The sequence below is a fragment of the Sceloporus occidentalis genome, unplaced genomic scaffold (genome assembly GCF_023333645.1).
Source record: "Sceloporus occidentalis isolate IW3139 unplaced genomic scaffold, rSceOcc1.0.p SCAF_7, whole genome shotgun sequence".
NCBI lineage: Eukaryota > Metazoa > Chordata > Lepidosauria > Squamata > Phrynosomatidae > Sceloporus > Sceloporus occidentalis.
Genome location: NW_028316987.1, coordinates 66,164,552 through 66,184,858, shown reverse-complemented (window position 1 = coordinate 66,184,858; position 20,307 = coordinate 66,164,552). Strand labels below are relative to the sequence as shown.

The window sequence follows — 20,307 nt, the reverse complement described above, 5'->3', positions numbered from 1 at the left end:
AGTCAATCAAATGACAAGGATTCTCTCTGCACTTTCTTATATTTCCTGAGCCAAATTATTACTTTCTTTGTTCTGATTCATCCTGAGTTCATACTCTGTATCACTGAATCCTTTGTAACCCTTAATCTGGAACCCCATAATCACTCTGAAGATTGGATAGCAGTTGTCTGATCTTTCTGTTTGGACACACTCACATTTGTGTGTCTCAGCTCTAGGAATCACCTTAGGCATGGTTCTGTTACTGTTTGTTGCCATCTTTTCCTAGCATAATCCTTAGTCTACGCTCTGGCAACCATCCCATGTTTCCAGGGCCAGAGTTCTGTGCTTTACCATTGTATTGCTGTGTGGCCTTGTTTGCCTAGATAGATCCATTAACCCTGCATACACAGAGAAAAGCTTTATCCCTTTGTAAAATGTCAATTGAATTCAAAACTATATATAATTTAGCATAACCTGTGAGCTCCATACCTCCATTTCTGGTTTCCTGAAGGCAATTATGATTGACTAACTAGTATGGCAGAACACATAGCAACTCTTTCCCAAGCATACTGTAGAAGCAGAGAAGTCAGGGAGCAAAAACCTCTAATCCTAGGGAAGTTGGCTGGGATGAAGAAGGGACAGATAAAACCCATCAAACCACTGGATGGCAAGTATCAGATTTAAATTGTTAAAACTAAGAGGTATATTTGCCTTGCTACAACAAAAGATGTAAAGAGTAAAGAAATACAACTGAGCAATCATCCAATCCATTGTGTTTGCCATCACCATGTCCATGTACAGATGTGAGAGCTGGACTGTGAAGGAAGTCAATTAAAAAATCAACTCATTTGACACATGGTGCTGGAGAAGAATGCTGAGAATACTATGGACAGCCAAAAAGACAAACAAGCGTGCCCTTGAACAGATCAAGCCTGAACTTTCCCTGGAAGCCAAGATAATTACATTGATGCTACCGTACTTTGGCCACATCATGATATGGCACAACTCATTAGAAATAATAATGCTAGAAAAGGTAGAAGACAGAAGGAAGAGAGTAAGACCGCCAGATAGATAGACTCAATCAGGAAGATCACAGGCATGATTCTACAAGACTTAAGCAGAGCAGTGGAGGATAGGGGGTCTTGGAGATATCTCATACGTCTCCAAGACCCCCTGTGTTGCTATGAGTTGGGGTTGAATTGGCAGCTAACAAGAACATCATCCCTTATCATTCTGAGATTTTTGGAGCTAAGATCCAGCGTGACTGCGGGTCCAACGATGCGGATTCACGTTATAACGTGAGTGTTTTATCACACCTGGTTCCTTTCAATGGGAGCTCCTTCCATGGTGCTTCTGCAGTGAATCCAAAGTGACTCCTCATTTTGATGAATTCAGAAAAAAGTAATTCACAGAATTCGCATTCAAGCTCCCTTCAATTTCACTCCGAATTGGTCTGGTGTGGAATGCAACTTTGCTTCCGTCCTGGTACACCCCCCAAAAAACTCCAAGGCTGCAATTTTGCCCCATTTGCTTCCAGTGCTCCCCCCACCCCCTGCTTCCATTGCTGGGGAAAGGGCAGAGAACTATTGGGGAATGAATGTACAGCACGCCCGTGCCATACGCGGGCGCGCCATACGCGGCCTTGAGCATATGCGCTCAAGCCGCGGGGCACGCACGGGGCGGAAGGGGCAGTGCGTCCCATTCAATTGAATGGGTGCACGGGCCTGTTGCGTCCCGCGCCGCCGCACCGCCGTGCACGAGCCCCATTGTTTCCAATGGGGCTCGAGCATAGGCGGAATTCACTTTACGTGGCAGGATCCGGAACGGATCCCCCGCGTAAGGCAAGGACGGACTGTATTCACATTTTCATGTGAACAGGAGACATGCTGGAGAGGAGGGGGGAAGCATCTGTTTCCGATGCCGTTGGGGAAGGCTGCTTGTGTGCATGGAAAAACTGGAAAATAATAAGTTATTAGTTTGCTGAAGCACCAGAGCTCTCTGGCAGAGAAGGCTCAATGTCTCACGACACTACAGTTCCCAGAATTCCATAGCACCGACCCAGGACATTTAAAGTGGAGTTAAACCGGATTATCTCCCCAGTGTGGATGTAACGTAAGAAAAGGCAACTGTTACAAAGGGAAGGAGAGATGTAGATGAAATAGATGAGGAGAATGATGGGAAGATAGATGCAGATGTGGCTGAAATGGATGGGGGCTCTGACACAGAGGACCCCTTTGAATTTGGCTGCCAGGGATGGGAAAAAAGAAGGGAGGAAGAAACGTGAAGCAGTCATTCACGTGAGGCTACCATTCATGTGAAAGTGGAACCAGGCTCCCTTCTTAACCCCAGAAGTGCAAAGGTTCAGGATGCGTTCAGACCCCCACTGAGCATGCACAAGGGTCTCAATTTGAATTGTTGAATTCGCATGGTATGCACCGGAGTGATAATACAATGTACACTCACTCCGCTTTGCATGAATCCGCATCACGTGACTTGCCTTGGATTCGATTCCCCCTCGATTCAGAAGGGCAACGGAAGGGCAACCAGGTGTGATAAAACATTCACGTTATAACATCAATTTGCATCATTGGACCCACAGTCCCCCCGGATCTTAACTCCAATAACCTCCATGTGATAAACTTCATCAAAACCAAAACAACTTTTCATGTGTTGTCAAGTTTCATATTCAACCAAAATTTTCTGAAGATGTGTAAAATCTACAATCCTCACCCCTTTGCTAAATTCTGGCTATAATGGCAGCATTAACACACAGGTGTGAGTAGCAGTTATTAGTTTTTAAACTTTTTAATAAAATTGACACTGGCGGTTTACAGACCGCCCAAAAAGGGCGGTCTCCCGCCGCCCTCATTTGTTGCGCGGAGGAGCCCCCGTGGCCAAACCGTGCGGCTCCTCCGTGCAGCAAAAAGAAGCTGCAAAATGCAGCTTCTTCTTGTGGCGCGCTAATGACGCCGCAAGGTGCCAATGGTGCACTTGCAGTGTCATTACTGCGCTGATATGTGCGGACACTAAGCGTCTGCTACATCAAAATGGCAGCGCCCATGTAAAATGGGCGCCACCATTTTGTAAGCAGAACGGGCCTCTGTTACAGAGCTGTTGCAGCACTTGCACGCTTTATGTTAATGTAGTTGCAGTCTTTTGGTCAACATTCAGGGAAGGAATGTGAGAAATATATATTCTTTTTGACTGAGTTTGCACTTCTAAGTGCATTTACTAAAACGATAAGTCCCATTGAACTCACTGAACTGACTGGGATTTATTTCTCGGGAAACATGCACACAATCCAGCAAACGGAATGTTTCCTTTTTAAAAGCAGATCCAGAGTGGTACATAGGGATGCTAGATGATCATGTGAAAGATAAAGTTCTGATTGAGCAAGCTAGATACCTAGAAAGGATTTTTGTCTACAATTTATCAGATCACAAAACTAAAGAAATTAGGCCAGTTACCATACCGTCTCTGGATATATCAAAGGTGGACAACTATGGTAGGTTTTATTAGCCCACAAGAAGATTTTATACGGCCGTACACCACACCCCATGCACTTTCTCACATATATATATATATATATATATATATATATATATATATATTTGCCCCCAAGGAGGCATTCTCATCATGTTTGGGGGCATTCCTTGGCATCTAGTGTATATTCTAGAGCATTTTAAAGCAAATTTTCACCAAAAAAATTGTTTTGACCCAGTGTGGGGGGGTTCAGACATGGTGGAAATGCCATCTATATCCCCTAGAGGTCTAGGGGAGGGTCCTCCCCAAAAAGCCCTGAGAGCCACATGCAGTCCACTTTTCCTACTCTTGGGGTATATTAAAGTTTAACATAAAACAATTTCACTATTTGCAAGTGAAATTATTCTATCTAAATTTTATTTCAATATTCCTTCACAACATGGAGTAAAGCTTAGCAAACTACTTATGATACTCTGGTGCAACTACCTCTGTATTATTTAAATTTACAGGCAGTAGCTCTAAAGTCCTCTAAATAAGAAATTGCTTAGCCTTCTAGGGTTTCAAACAGGTATTTGCAAGCCTGAGCTGCAGGAGATCAAACATGATACGACAGGTCACTGAAACAGAGGTCATGGTAATGGGGATATAGGAGCTCTACTGGTGAAAACAACCAAGAGCTGCATCCAACAATTAAGGACTAGGTTCAACTTTATTACTAGCTAGACTGAGAAATCTACTGTTCCAACGTTGGATTTAATCCAAATAATGTGATGGCACCTTTTGTAGACTAAAAAATCTTATGTCAAATAAAATTTGTTAGCATTTAGGGTGTTACAAGATTCTTTGTTGCTTTTGCTGCAATAGAATAACACAGATACACCTTTGGAAATTGCTCTGGAACATTGTTCCAGGCATGCATTTCTTCAGTGTTCAAAGGAAGGAAAGAATAATTTTAGCAATTTTTGGGCCACTATGAGAAACTCTTCAGGAACTGCAGTTATTCTGCACAAAATTCATACATAGATTTTTGCACAGAAAACACAATTTTCTGTGCAGAAAATAGCTTTTTCTGCACACAGAATAGCAGTTTTATATCCTAGGAGAGCCTTGAGCCTATTCCTTTGACACAGGAAACAGAAAATGCATTAGTTGAGGACTTGCTCTATGTAAAATTCACACATGGTATTTTTGCTCAGAAAACAGCATTTTCCACAAAGGAAGCTGCATCTTTTGTGCAGAAAAACACCGCACAAAATTTCTGCACACAAAAAAGCATGTGCAAATTTTGTGCCGAATAAGTCGCAAACTGCAAAGACTGTCATCAGGCTGGGTTTCGTCTTGAGAAACCTGGGCTTTGATCATTTACCATCCCTACATTGTGCTGCATGTTGATAAGGATCTCGAAAAAGTATGTTGGCATCAGAACTACAGCAGCCAAGTAAGCACACGCAGTGTTAAGTATTCACAAGATACGAAATATATTTGCCAGAAGCAACAATGGAGATAACCTTCAGGCACACACACAAGTCCTAGCACGGGCATTTGGAAAGATAAATAAAGGTTTTGAAATGTAAGCTTGTCATTGCAATGGATTTATTTCCTGGGTAAATGAATGCAAGATCAACATTGTATAACACTGGCCAACTCATTTCTGCCTCATATACACTTCCGCCTTGTACTCCCGGAAGCGGCAAAACATTAGCTCTTCCTATCCAGCACAGTCATTAATGTTGAGTAACAATGGTTCCTCCTTATTAGCCAGAAGGACAAACAGGATCTAAAATAACTGGAAAGTTGTTTTTAAAAGTGACACCAAAGGTTATTTAAACATGTGAAGTCAAACACATTACCAAATACCAGTTCATTTTATCATAAGCATGCAGTTATTTCCTCCTATGTATTTACGTAGTGAATTTCACAGCTCACTGGATTATTCCAGCTTTCTTAAATCCTTCATCCTGGTCACTGATTTCAATCAGGTTGGCTTCCATGTTATATTTTAATTAATTAAATAAATATTACAACTGCAACCTGAGACACTGTTGCTTTGCCTTTTGAATGCTGCCTAATGGCGAGAAATACAACAGCTGATGTTCTTCCCAGCATGGAAATATAGTAATGGGGGAACTGTATCTGTTGGACATCTGTCTCTCCCTCAGGTCTTAATGGCAAATACAATTGGCATGTAAAAATATAGCAGCTGTAAACATAGCACCAAACAGCTTAATGGGTACTTTTGAACCAACTAACATAAAACCAAATACAGTAGAATCCTATGCTGCATCTACACTGCAGAATTAATGACATTTGACACTGCTTTTAACTTCCATGGCTCAATGCGATGGAAATTTGGGATTTGTAGTTTTGTGAAATATTCAGCCTTCTGTCAGAGAGCTCTGGTGCCACAACAAACTACAAATTCCAGAATTCCATAGGATGGGGCCATGACAGTTAAAGCGGTGTCAAACCACATTGTGCCCTAGTCTTTGGAGATTGTTACATGTGGTTTTTAAACTGCAATGCTAGTAATAAAATAATGCTCTTTGCAATACTTATCACACAATGTTACCTCTGATCTGTAGCTGCCATGTATGTCAAGTGTGTAGGGTATCCTTTTTCACTGATGGGATAACCCATCAATAGCTCCCAATCCCAGGATGCCCCAAGTGCGAAACATCGCTGCTCTGGCAGCTGCAAAATTGACACTCATATGGCATCATGGTGACCTCCTCTCCAGTTGTCCCCCTGTCCTCTGGTTTGCTTGGGAGTATTTCTTTTGAAATACTGCAGTTTACAGAACATGAGTAAAAAATAAAATGAAATGAAAAGTGTGGGAGGTGAGATTAAGGGGGAGTCAGGAAGAGTGTGATGGCAGCAGTAGCCCCACCTGCCCAATTGTGAAGCTGTACAATAACAGCTGCCCATGAAACTGGTATGTTGATATAAAAGTCTGGCAAAATGATAGGCTCAAGAATCTCCTAGGAATAATGTTAAGTCTCTGACCCAGATCCACAGTAGAACACCCTCTCACATATTTGTGAGAATTTGCTGTTGGCTGTTCTGCCCTAATATATGCATCAACTTTATTAAGACGTTGTGCCCTCGTGTTGGCAAGGCAGTGGGAAGAGCATCTCTGGTTTATATGTGGTTGGATTACCCACGTGTTTCCTTTTTCACACCTATTAGCACTCTTGTGCACAGAACAGTTCAAGCAATACAGTACTGCAAACCATTTTTACTGCTATAACTATTTGTCAGAGGCAATGATAAATTTATTAGAGCTTGATCTCTATGTAGCCTGGATGGAAATAACTAGATGGTTGGAAACTCCTGACCCAGTTATCGTGCCAGCTAGCTAGGGTCTGAACATTAGATCTTTTAGGAGAAACTGACATATAAACTCCAAATAGCTAAAAAACCTCAGCAAGACCAATTTTTGGTTTTCTTGCATCTGTTTATTTTATTTGGATGCTTCAACATATAATCTCCCTCAGCAAAAACAACAATAGAGAAGTCAGAGGAACTTTCTTTCCGTTCTGAAATGGTTCTTTGCTTTTCTTATGGTCTCCTGACTTTCTGCTCCCTCTTTTTGGTACCTTTTTTTTTTAATATATATTATTCAATATTTTAAAAATCTAGTACTTGTTTCTCCAAAACCCATCTAATTATTCATCCTCTGTCCTTAATGCTTTTAACTCCTGTGACTTTAAAACAGCAACTTAATACACTGTGTGGAAACATAATCATAATTCCCCCCCTCTACTTTTATAGATTTGTTTTGAGTTTGGCCACTACATATTTGTCATGTTGTTGTGCGCCTTCAAGTCTTTCCCAACTTAAGGCAACCCCAAAGCAAAACCTATCATGGGGTTTTCTTTGCAAGATTTGTTCAGAGGTTTGCTATGGCCTTCTCCTGAGGCTGAGAGCATGTGACTTGCCCAGAGTCACCCAGTGGGTTTCCATGGTTGAGTTGGGAATCGAATCCTGGTCTCAAGTCACAGTCCAATACACAAACCACTACACCATGCTGGCTCTCAAACACACATTTAGATACTATATTTACTTTTCCTTTATGTATTGTTAATGAAGTAAATCAAAACTAATGCACACAGTAATTTCCTCAGGTAGGTTACAACAAAAAGCTAGTTTATCTGGCAAATCTTACTTAGGTATACAGAAATTGTTTCTGAATGGCATGTTTTTCTAAAAGAATGTTAGAAGTGGATGTAGGTGATGCCAATGTCATTCCAGTCAGAAAATGACTGAAAATGTATATTGAAATGTTTGACAGTTGTATATTGTTTCAAAAGAACAAACTTTCAGTGCAATTCTGTACATTAAGTTTTGGTAGCTGACTCCCAAAAAACATGAGTATATGATTACATCCTAAAGTGTAATAAAGGATTACAGTCTAGCATTGTTCATTCCAGCACAGGGAAGAGAGCCCTTTGGCAAGAACTGGAAGACCACTTGCTTTCTTCCTCTTTCCTTCCCATCACTTTTTCCTTTTGTGCCGTATTTTTAGACAGTAAGCCTAGGGGGTTGAGGTGGACCTTTTTATGCAATGTATGATGGATATTGTTGGATTGCAACAATTGCAGCTGAGAAAAAATATAGTCCAAAAACATCTGGAGGCTCACAGATGAAGACAAAAAACCCATGATAGGTTTGCCTTAGGGTCACCATAAGTCGGAAATGACTTGAAGGCACACGCAAAACAAACACAGAGAGAGTCACTTTTGGGTGGTGATGGTTTTAAATAAGTGCACAGAAGCTTTAGGACAGTCCCCCTGAGGCAGAAGCAAAATACATTTATTTTTCCTGGCAGCTCTTCACCTCGATGAAAGTCTGGCTGAGGCAGTCTAATTGCGGTGACTGGCAGCAGGACTGTTTGATTGAGGCTTCGGGTGTGACTCCGCCACACTTATGCTATCTGTCTGGAAATAAAAACACAACTTCTGTTGAATCATGAGGAAATGAAACCCTTTGGGCCCAAGCTTTCCCTTAAAGGAGCTCTCCGTTATCCCTTCCTTCAGGGTCCTGGGCTCTCCAATGTCTTCTCTCTCCCTAAGTCAAGGGATGCTGACTTCAAATAGGCATATGTCCCAGCTGCCATGAAATCCACAGGGTGACTTTGGACAAACCTCAGGAGAAGGCAATGGCAAACCTCCTCTGAACAAATCTTGCCAAAAACAAAACCATGATAGTGTTGCCTTAGGGTCACCATAAGTCAGAAACCACCAGAAGGCACACAACAACAAGAGCAGACAGGACTTTGTTGCTGAGTGTCTTCATTCCCGACTTATAGAGGCCTTATCATGGGGTTTTCATGGCAAGCTTGGTTCAGAGGGGATTGGCCTTCTTCTGAGGCTGAGAGTGTGTGACTTGCCCAAGGTCAGTCACCTGGGCGGTTTCCACTGCAGAGGGGTTGCTGAACCCAGGTTTCCAGAGCTCAAAGAACTACACAGTACTGTCTCTCCAAACAGGGCTACACAACCCATTCCCAGTGTAAACCATTACTCCATCCTGGCTCTCCAAAGAGGACTACATAACCCAGTTTCAATCCAAAGCACTACCCCATTCTGTCTCTCCAAAGGGAACTACACAACCCATTTATAATTCAAACCACTATCCTACCCTGGCTCTGCGAAGAGGACTACACAACCCATTCCCAGTCTAAACCGCTACCCCCAAACAGAGGCCTAGCAGCCCGTTTCTAAAGCACTATCCCTGCCAGAGGCCTAGCAGACTCTTCACTCCCAGTTTCCACCACTCCTGAGCCCCAGGCGAAACTACAGCGCCGCCTCCGCCTCCCTCTCCTGCTCCTCCTCCCCGGCGGCCTCTTCTCTTCTGCGGGGAGGAGGGCTGGGAAAGGCCGCAGCAGAGGGAAGGAGGAGGCCGGCCCTGGTCGCCACAATGAGGCGGCGGCGGGCCTCCCCTTTCCCCTCCTGGGGCCGGGAGAGAGGCGGTCGTAGTCGCCTTGGGCCCGGTTTAGGCTGAGGCCGGGGAATCCGGGGATGGCTGGGAGAGGAGGAGGGCCGCAGTCTCCCTCTTGCTCCCCGAAGAGGCTCCTCCGAGGCGCCTGAGTGAGGGCCCTTCTCCTCCGTCCCTCTTTAGCCTCATCCTCCCGGGCAGAGAGAGAGGTAAGGAGAGGCTCAAAGCGGGGGAAGGAAGGGAGCTCTTTGTGTGGGGATGGCTCATTCGTTTATTAATATGGGTTTGTGGTTGTGTCCACACTGGAGAGATAACCCGGTTTGGTCCCGCTTTAACTACCCTGGCTCTTTGCTATGGAATTCTGGGAGTTGGAGTCTCCGCTCTGGGCCCCACAACAAACTCCAACTCCCAGAATTCCATAGCAAAGAAGCAGACAAAGAGTTAAAGCGCTGCCAAACCGGGTTATCTCCCCAGTGTGGATGCAGCCTTTGAGACCACTTTAACTCCCCTGGGCTCAATGCTAAGGGATCCTGGAAATTGTAGTTTTGTGGGGCATTTAGCCTTCTCTATATAAATACCTATATAAATAAATAGCTGGCTAATTGCATCCAATGCCTGGAGTCTAGATTTTTTTGTTTAGGTGTGGGAGTTAATGCGGTTTCAAACTGGATTATTTCTGCAGTGCGTTTTGGACCAGTGTCACCAGCCCTGGAAGCAGTGGCCCATCTCTGTTCTCTCATCCATCCATCCATCCAGGTGAACACAAACAGTTAAGCCGGCTGGAGTTTTGTGCATTCTTTGGCAGCGTTTTCCTTTGCTTCCTGTTTTTAAATCCTTCCTTACATGCCTCTAGGTTTTACCCTTGACTTATCCATGGGTCGTAACAATATCCATAATTTTGGCTGCAAAACCTGCCCTCGATTCATAGTTGAGTATGTATGGTATCAGATAACAAGAAAATAAATGCATTTCGGTGTTGGAGAAGACTGCTGAAGATACCGTGGACAAATATATCTATCCTAGAACAGATCAGGCCTGAGAGATCCCTGGGAGCCAAGACGATTAAACTGAGGCTGTCATAGTTCGGCCACATCATGAGAAGACCCGACACATTAGAAAAGACCATAATGCTAGGAAATGTGCAAGCAAAGAGAAAGAGAGGAAGACCACACGCTAGATGGATGGACTCCATTAAGGGGACCATAGGTATGGATCTGCAAGAACTAAGGAAAGCAGTGGAGGATAGGGAGTCTTGGAGATGTCTCATCCACACGGTTGAGATCAACTTGAGGGCTGTTAACAACAGCAATGAATAAATGATATATTGGAATGTGCTGCTAAAAGCGATTTTGTGCCTCTAATGTCCCTTAAATCTATACATGCCTATATGGAACAGGGGCTTTGTTGTTGGTTGCTATTAACTGCTTGTGGATGAGACATCTCCCAAGCCCCCCATCCTCCACTGCTCTGCTTAAATCTTCTACAGCCATGCCCTCCCTGAATGAGTCTAACCATCTGGCATGCAGTCTCCTTATCTCAACCTCTCAAGGGATTTTACTTTCAGGGTTTTTGTTTAATATATATATATTATTTCTGAAGATGCATTCTGTCTAAATAGTGCCTTTAATACTCCGGATAACATCTCCCCCTACCCTGAGTTTTGAATATTTGGAAATAAATCCCCCCCCCCCCCCCACACACACATTTTAACCTTTCCTTCCAATATAGAAATGAACATTGGGGTTTCTTTAAACTAGGAAGTGAAAATCGGCAAATTCAGATTCATTTTAGCTGTAAACCTTCAGCTGACTTTCTGCTCATCCTAGCACTTTATTTTGGTATTTTCCTGCTTATTGTACTCATATGTCCACACTTTCCACTCCAAGACTTACAAATACAGTATATATCTTAGAGGATTTTAAACTATCTAAACCTCTGTTGCAGTGTGTGTGTGTGTGTGTGTGTTAAAATCCCAGACTAATGTTCTCAAGTTTCTTATAGGATGACCAAGATTTATATTTAATCAAAGTTTAAAAATATGTTCAAAATGGGGGAAAATTTAATCTTGACTATGGGCCTGAATAGACAGGCCAAAATATCATAAAGCTGCTTTGGGTCACTTTGAAAGTCTGCTGTTTAAATGACACATGCATTTTAAGAGGCCAGAAGCTGCACCAAAGCTCCGCTTCAGTCATTAGGACTGACCTCTTAGGACACATGTGTCATTTAAACAGCACACTTCCAAAGTGGTCTGAAGCAGCTTTATTTTGCCCTGTCTGTTCGGGCCTTATGTAACATATTCACAAGGAAGTGTAACAAAAAAAAGAGGGGGGGGGGGAGAAATAAATGCTTTTATATGATTACTTATCTTTATTCAGCATTGTTCTAGTATATTCCCTCAGCGTCATATGAAATAATGTGGTTTTTTTTTCTTTCCCAGCAGAGAATCACTTCAGGAAATGGCCACTTCAAAATCCATGTTGAATCTTCTGACCTTTTCTTTTGGGTCAGCTATTGGGTTTTTCATATGTTATCTGCTATTTAGTTTAGTATTGGAAGAACAAATTCAGGTTGAACCTCACATCCTTTACAGTGATCCTCATGGACATCACTTGAATGATGAGGAAAGAAATCAGCTGAAAGGACAAATGAATTTCAATGCAGATGTTGGGCAGCATCAAGGTATGTTATTTCTCTCTGTGGAGCAGTCTAATTTTTCTTGATCATATATAGTCTTGCAGTTTTCCACTAATATGCACTGTATTTGAATTCCCCATATCTTGAGAGCATATGAGAAAATGGTTTTCATTAAATTGTTTTGTAATATTTAAATATTTTTAATGCACAAGTAAAGAGTTTGGGAGAGTTTCACTTGGCATTTAAGAAATGAACATTGCATAATTGCTGCACAATTCTAGTCATGCCTATTCAAAAGTCCCATTAAGTGCAATAGGAATTACTTCCTAGTAAATGAGTTTATTATCGCAGCCTTAAGTGTGTGTCTGTGTTAGTAGTTTTAAACCTGGAAACTGCCTGTTGGTTTACCTGGATTCCAAATACATAGGGTTAAATCCAGCGTTACTTTAATAATAATAATAATTTTTATTTCTATCTTCCCACCTCTCCCGATGGATCGAAGCGGGATCACAACAAGGTTAAAATTACAATTACAGCATTAAAACCACAGTTAAAATAAAAGCATAAAACATAAAAGCATAAAAGCATTAACTACAATCAATCATGGGGGGGGGGGAGCTGGTCTCGTTCCATACTAGTCGTCTTCATAGTAGGTTAGTTCCAACTTGAGCAGACCCATGTAAATGAATAGGCGTGGTTGGTCTTCAGTGACATAACACCCACAGATTTCAGTGGGTCTACTTTAGTGGGAACTACATTGGATTTAGCCCATATCTCAAAATCTGGCATTTTCTGCATCACGGTGTTGGCACTCAAAATCTTGTAATAGGATCTACCAATGTGAAATGGCTTTCTAAACCTGTTTAACAAGAATGGGGATATCTGATGCAAGTTAGCAGTTAAAATTAAAAAAACAAAACATGCATGCTTTAACCATATAGTTCATTAAACTTTATATAGAAGGGACTAGAACATAATAACATGTAGACAATAGATGTTCAAAATATGTACTACAGGATTGGGCAGCTGCGGTGAGGGCCAATTTTCAACCTGTGCACCCCCTGCCCCTTACAAGCTATACTGGTGCCTCAGTTTTGGCCAGTTTTCAGCCTCCCCTTCCCCCCCCCCCCCCGGCTGTTGTGGGCTTGGAGGGGGGCAAAATTGCTGCGTTTTGCAGTGGTTTTTCAACCATGAGGGGCAAAAATAATCTGAAAAAATTGAAAGGTCTGGGGGCTTCAGGAGGCTTCAGAGTCTGCATTTTGGAGCTCCACAGAATGTACTGTATGTAGCAGATACAAATTCTTATTCGGTTAGCTCAGTTACTCATGACATGTCCACAACATCAAGAAGTGTCAGCTTAGGAAGATCTAAAGTCATCCCTGATTCTTGATTTTTTGAGCGTGCCAGTAAATTTATTTAGGGACAGATGTAGTTGTTCAGTATATCTTCTTGTAACATGAAAGCTGCTAGATCAGGCTTTCAGATTATTGAGAGATCAGTGGTGTTCAGACATAGATCATACACCACATGTCTGAAGGTTTCATGTACTGATGGCATTTTATGACTTTCTTCTCCAGATGAAAAAAAATATATTGCTGAAGAACTATACCAGAAGGTAAAAATCCTTTGTTGGGTGATGACTGGTCCTCAAAATCTGGAAACAAAAGCTAAACATGTCAAAGCTACGTGGGCCCAGCATTGCAACAAGATGCTATTTATGAGCTCTGAAGAAAACAAAGACTTCCCAACAGTGGGATTAGAAACCAAAGAAGGTAGAGACCAGTTGTATTGGAAAACCATTAAAGCTTTCCAGTATGTACATGATCATTATCTTGATGAAGCAGACTGGTTCATGAAGGCAGATGATGACACTTACGTTGCACTGGACAATCTGAGATGGCTTCTTTCAAAATACAGCTCTGAAAGACCTATTTATTTTGGAAGAAGGTTTAAGCCATTTGTGAAACAAGGCTATATGAGTGGCGGTGCAGGCTATGTGCTGAGCAAGGAAGCTCTGAAGCGATTTGTGGATGCTTTTAAAAATAACAAATGTACTCATAGCTCCTCTATTGAAGACTTGGCATTAGGCAAATGCATGGAGAGCATTAATGTAGAAGCTGGAGATTCCAGGGATACAAGTGGCAAGGAAACCTTTCACCCATTTGTGCCAGAGCATCATTTAATCAAAGGATACCTACCCAGAAATTTTTGGTACTGGAATTATAACTATTACCCTCCTGTGGAGGTAAGTTTTATTTTTTTATTATAAGTGGAGGTGCTATGATATTGTAGTCGATATTATAACATTTTATATGCTAAACTGACCACTAGAAAAATAACATTTTAACTCTGTATGTGTTAATACTTACAGCTGTCTTTATCCTATGATCCATCTAGTCCATTCCAGTCCACTTAACAGATGCTTTCCAAGGTTACAGACAGAGATTTTTCCTACCTGAGAACTCTCTCCCTCCCTCCTTCATATGTGCATGCACACGGTACACATGTGTGTGTATGCACAGAAACACACAATTGGAAATAACTGTGGCTTGTTACATACCGCCATAAGGGACGTCCTTAGGACGTCCCATTTTGAAAAATGGGCGTCTCTTCCAGACGCCCCTTACCCTGTTACGGACAGAGTCCGTAACAAATGGCGGCGGCCGTTCTACATGGCCGCCGCCATTTTGACGTAACGGACGCTCTGCGTCTGCATGTTGTGGCCCAGAAGTGACGCTGCGAGTGCGCACTTTGGCACTTGCAGCGTCTCTTCCGGGTTGCCTTTGCAGCGCGGAGGAGTCGCGCGGTTTGGCTGCTGCGACTCCTCCGCGCTGCAACCTGCAGCGGCCCAAGACCGCCCCTTTTGGGCGGTCTGTAACGGGCCCCAGATTTCCTGCATAAATCACTATGTTTTATGGTTCTTTTCTTAAAAATGTTCTGCTTCTGTTGCCAAATAAAGTCAGGAGGAAAGATTGACATTGTATTTTCCTTGCTCCCTAAGTGCGAGTGTGCTTTAATTTCATGTTCTTGTACAGCATCTTGTGGTTTGAGATGATTTTTGAAAGAAACTGTCTTTCAAAACTAAACTCTGTTTTTCTGTTTTTGTAAAGAAAAAATGGAGCACATGCTATTTAAATATTGCATTGCGACTTAATACCCTAAGTTAATGTTACTAACATTTAAATTGATTGAAGATGTGAGATATCTCATGTTTTGGTCTATTTTTTTCTTTTCTTGGTAGGGTCCTGGCTGCTGTTCTGACCTGGCAGTTTCGTTCCACTATGTTGATGCCACTACTATGTATCATTTGGAGTATTTGATTTATCATCTCCGTCCTTATGGTTACCAGTTCAGGTACAATCCTGATTCTCCTAAGGACTCAGGAAAGCAAAATTTAAGCGAAACAGCAAAGGGTGACGTAAAGTCCAAAGCAGAACAAGAAATCCTCTGAAAGCCTCTGAATAAAATACTTCTTAGTGCACTGAAGAAGCCTTATGAGATGGTGAACGAACACATTTAGCTTACAGTAACTAAATGGGTTTGCTAAACATGTATATCTGTATTTTAAAAGTGTTCCTTCAAGTGGCTGCCTACTACGGATTCCTTTCTAATCTGAAGGGAAGGATATTTCACATGCCACGAGACTGCAAGGTCAAATTTATAAAGTTTTCTATAAAGCATCATAGGTCCTTAATTTTGATTAATTCAGATACACACAAACCATATATTGAAACCCTGTCATCCAGATTCACCTGTGAACATGCAGTATTTTAGTCCTTTTCTCATGCGAATGCCTTCCGTTTACTAAGCCTGGTACAATTAGATGATGACAGATACTTTGCTAAAGAGATTCAAGTGTGAATGTGTTTTTAAGAAAAGTCTTTATATAAAAGAAATTCAAGTGTGAATGTGTTTTTAAGGAAAGTCTTTCCATAAAATAGATTCAAGTGTGAATATATGTTTAAGGAAAAGCTTGTCCCACAGTCATCTTTCAAGAAATAATCCTTCTGTATAAAGTTTGCATTTATATTTGCATTTAGCATTTGTAAAATTATGAATAGTTTGAGTTTCGCATGTTATACAGATAAGTTTCTTGTTTCAAAGAAAATCAGTACAGTTCAGACTGTCAGAAGGATAGCAGAAATGTGGATGAATACAGAGAACTCATTAATGGAATGAGTGCAGTCTTACAAGATGAGGAGTGAATAATCTTTTGACTGCTAGGGCTATATATGGTTCCAGCTGGTGGGACTACACCACCTCATGCTACATATCCAACTCATTGTGGGAGTTTCAATTCCTTCCCACCCCCTGAAATTGGTGAGATATGAGGGATTTGGCACCTTCCATCACCCAGTGATCCTGACTAACCACATTACCGCACTACACTCTTATAGTGCTGCTATTCCACTTTTACTGCTCTGGCTGCCTCCTGTTGCATTCTGAGGTTTGTAGTTCAGTGAGGCCTAAAACCTCTCTAGCTGATAATTCTAAATGCCCCTCCTTAAACTGCAAATCCCAGAATGCAGCAGGCGGCAGCTAGAGCAGTTAAAGTGGAATAGCAGGGCTATAAGAGTGTAGTGCGGTAATCTATTAAGAAACAACAGCCTCTGCTACATTGAGTTCGGACTGCAGGGGAGTGGATAGCCCTTCCCCAGCAATTCTGATCAAAATTGCTGTCTCTTGGCACTGTTAGAAAAAATGGCTGATGGGCTGTGGATAACAGTAGCTTGGAATCAGTCCACTTGAAGAGTAGACAAGGCCCACAAGTGGCTAAGAGGCCACAGGTTGCCTGTATGTGCACTAGACAAACAAATTAAAAATGTATTCAAATGAACTTCCTCATGCTGCTTCTGGAAAATAAATTACTGTGATAATATAGGTAGTGGCAGGACAGTCATAGCCCACATATTTATGTTAGTTTGGTACTATTTACTCTCTCTCTTACAATTCAACTGAAAAGCCATTTTTGTTGTTTTTGTTTAAAATCTGGACTTGCACCAAGATAGCTATTGCTTAAGCTGGAAAATGAGGCTGTGTTGCTTGTCCAGTACTTCAGGTGTTCTTTAATTTTTGTTTAGAGGTAGATGCCTGTAATTATTTTGATGAGTTTGAACAGTGTGCCTGTTGCTTGTGTGACATTCACTGGTTCATTTAAACCATGATTTCCCTGTGTATTTGATTGTCTTACCTATTAGGCCAACTTTAAACAAAGCCCCTGCCAACACATGAAGGAGCTGTATACTTTGTGCTTAAATATGAATCGCAGTGCAATTTTCTGGTATTAATTCTGCCCTCTCACTCAATATGCTGTGTACCGATTTGGCCTAGTAGTTTCTCATTTTGGTATTCAGACTTTTTTCACTTAATTGTCATGCTGAAAGTGATCAATCAAGGCATGCTTTCTGTCTTGAGTTCATCATATTGATGTTTAAATGGAGATTATGTACTTGATGGTGTGTACTAGTTGAAAGTCTTGGTGAAGCATACTAAACTTATTGCAATTTGTTTTTTAAATGAGTGGGGACACTGGACCAGAACTAGTGTCTTCCAAAATTGTTTACTTTATAGTTGCACATGTGCTTTTGCCTTTCTGACATTAAAACATGTGATAACACTGTCTATTGCTCATAATGAATGCAGTACACTTAATATTTCATTGTAAAAAAGCAGGGTGTGCCTCACACAAGAAGAACAGACTAGATATTCTCTTATTTATTTTATAAATTTGGCCTGTGGAGGGGTTCTGAAAACTGGAATTAACAGAATGCTGCAGACTCTTTGCTCTAGAATTAAACTGTTTCTGAGTTGTTCCTTCACTTTTAGATCAATTATGAGGAAGAAGTGCAAAAGTGATAAACAGACCTGTCAAACAGTTCTTGTGGCAGATGTGCTGCCAAGATTAATATTAAGCTATTTTGCTTATTTATATATTAGGTTTAAGCAAGTTGTTGCCAATACCAAATGTAGAGTACTCCCAAGCAGTTTTTGACAGTAAGAATGTGGAAGAAGTGATGAGTTATCGTGGGATGGTCACAAACTGAAGAGTATTGTCTGGTTCTCCTGTAAAAGCCCAAGAATATTGAAGGGTATTTCCATTATAAAAACCTCTGGAAGCCCAGTAGCCTGTTCTCCAGCCTATTAATAGTCTCTCTTCTTGGCTTTAGTGGCATTCATCTATTTGCCTATCTACCTCAAAGCACCTGGTGTCAATTTGCAGGTGCTCTAGTGAAGTTTGTTGCTAATCTGAGAGAAAACTGAACCGTTGGAAGGATTTTTTGCTTCAAGAATGATAATAACTGTTGTTATTCACTCATGAGTCCAAATGGTTAAGGTCTGCCAGACCAAAATGGAGTCACCCCAAAATAAGTGACTTCTATATACCTGCAGGTCTGTTTGGGTATATAGAGGTATATTTAATATATCAGTGTATATGTACATATACATAAAACACATCCCCCTCTCCCATTCCAGATGGGTGGAAACTTAAAATGACATCTGAGAGAAATGAGTGGGAAGTAGAAAGTAGAGGTAGCAGGGATGAAGGATTTAGCCTATACAGGGATTTTCAAAGAATAAAGTAAAGGGAAAAGGATGCCCTTTTGCATTTTCCCACTGTATAACAATAATGTTGTGGTTCTAGATTCTCAGCCCCTAACCTGAGCCATCCAGTACTGTAGGGACATAGGAAACTGTCTTATATTAGTTCAGACTGTTTGTCCTTCCAACTCATGGTGTCCACTCTGAGTAACAGAAACTTCCTAGTTCCTTTGTTACCTGATCCTTTTAGTACCACAGTGGAAGGCCTCAGTGATGTGGGAAAGGTCCAGTTTTTCTGTTCCCTGCTCTGTGCTGTTGCTGCCTTCTCCCCAAGCTGCTTAAAAAGGACTACAAGATTTCTTTCCCAAGATGACTGGAATCCCTGAGCAGGAGGAGCCTTTTGCATAACACATCATCCCAGAAAGTTCTTTAATGCTCAGGAATATCTATCCGCACATGCGTGAGGGCTGTAGTGAATCTCTGCTGTGTATGCATGATGGTACAGGCATCGTTCTTTAGTGTAAAGTTCAAAGAATACAGCTGAACCAACTACACACTTTTCTGACCAGGGGTGCCTTTACTCTGAATGGTTACAACCTGTCTTCTGATAAACATATTGTGTTAGGGTTCAAATTGTTCTCTACATCTTCATCACTTTATTTAAACATCTATCTCTCGTGTTATGTTCTGTATAGACATGCAGGAAAGAATGCATTTGCCAAGTTCTGAAGCTAGACTATTTATAATCTCTTACTGCATCCTTGTTCTAGGTGGTGCAGGTTATATTGCTTAATTTAAACTCTGAGCATTTTAATCATGCCAAAGCTTGTTATTGTCTGATGGCACAAAATGTCTTTCAGTTATTGTTTATACCGAAAAGCTCTACCTTGTAGATTGGCATCAGTTGCAGTACTGAACTTTAATCTTGATCTGTTTTGCTTTTGTATTTTTTGGCATAATATGTAATGTGCTTGCCTCCAGTTTGCATGTCAAAACATTCCAGTTCTGGTGAATATTACCTAACCTGTTTAATTTTCAATCACTTTTTAAAAAAGGTTTCTCTTAAAAATGTTTCTTACACATTTGATACCATCAGCAGTGTTGAAAGTACTTCATTGTTAGCGAAGCTTGTGAAAGTTACTTTTTTTGTTCTATAACCCTCAGAATCCCTTCAGCACTATTGGCCATGCTGGCTGGGAGAGTCTGGAAGTTGTAATCCAGAAAAGTAACTTGTCCACATTCTGTATAAATTTTTTATATTGTATTGTACTTTTCTTTAGTATCTTTGACATCTGATTTGAGTGGAATCATGAAGCTGATATGAGGTTATACTGTGGACAAAGTACAAATTGACTCCATCGTTGCTTTTATGTATACTTTAAAAGGATACCATATTCAGCTGGTTCTAAGCTTTATCTTGGTCTTCTGCTAATAGAGAAAATGTTGCGAACTGTCATTTCATAGAGCAATTTTCCTTAATGTATATTATATACAACATAGTACTGTATATAAATCTTCCTGGAAACACATTTGAAATGACATATTAACTGCTGAATGGCATGTTAATGTTAAAAATGACTTTTACATGACAAGACCCATTTTTTTCACAGCAAATAGTGGTTAACGTGTTAGTTCATGTGATCAACAAATGAATGTTTTTGCAGTATCATCTTTGAAGTGCCTTTTACTGGTTCTAGCAATTAATTTAAATGAGAAATGCACCAATAAAAATAA

The 20,307-nt window shown here is 41.1% G+C and overlaps 1 protein-coding gene across 1 annotated transcript; it reads left to right on the top strand.

The window, feature by feature from the left end:
• Window positions 1-9,325: 9,325 nt before the first annotated feature.
• On the top strand, window positions 9,326-20,307 carry LOC149309866 (glycoprotein-N-acetylgalactosamine 3-beta-galactosyltransferase 1-like). The gene is given in 5 exon segments (XM_089533188.1): window positions 9,326-9,605; window positions 11,837-12,078; window positions 13,611-14,278; window positions 15,275-15,473; window positions 15,476-20,307. Coding segments are annotated over 4 exon segments (1,113 nt in total). The 5' UTR covers window positions 9,326-9,605; window positions 11,837-11,855; the 3' UTR covers window positions 15,499-20,307.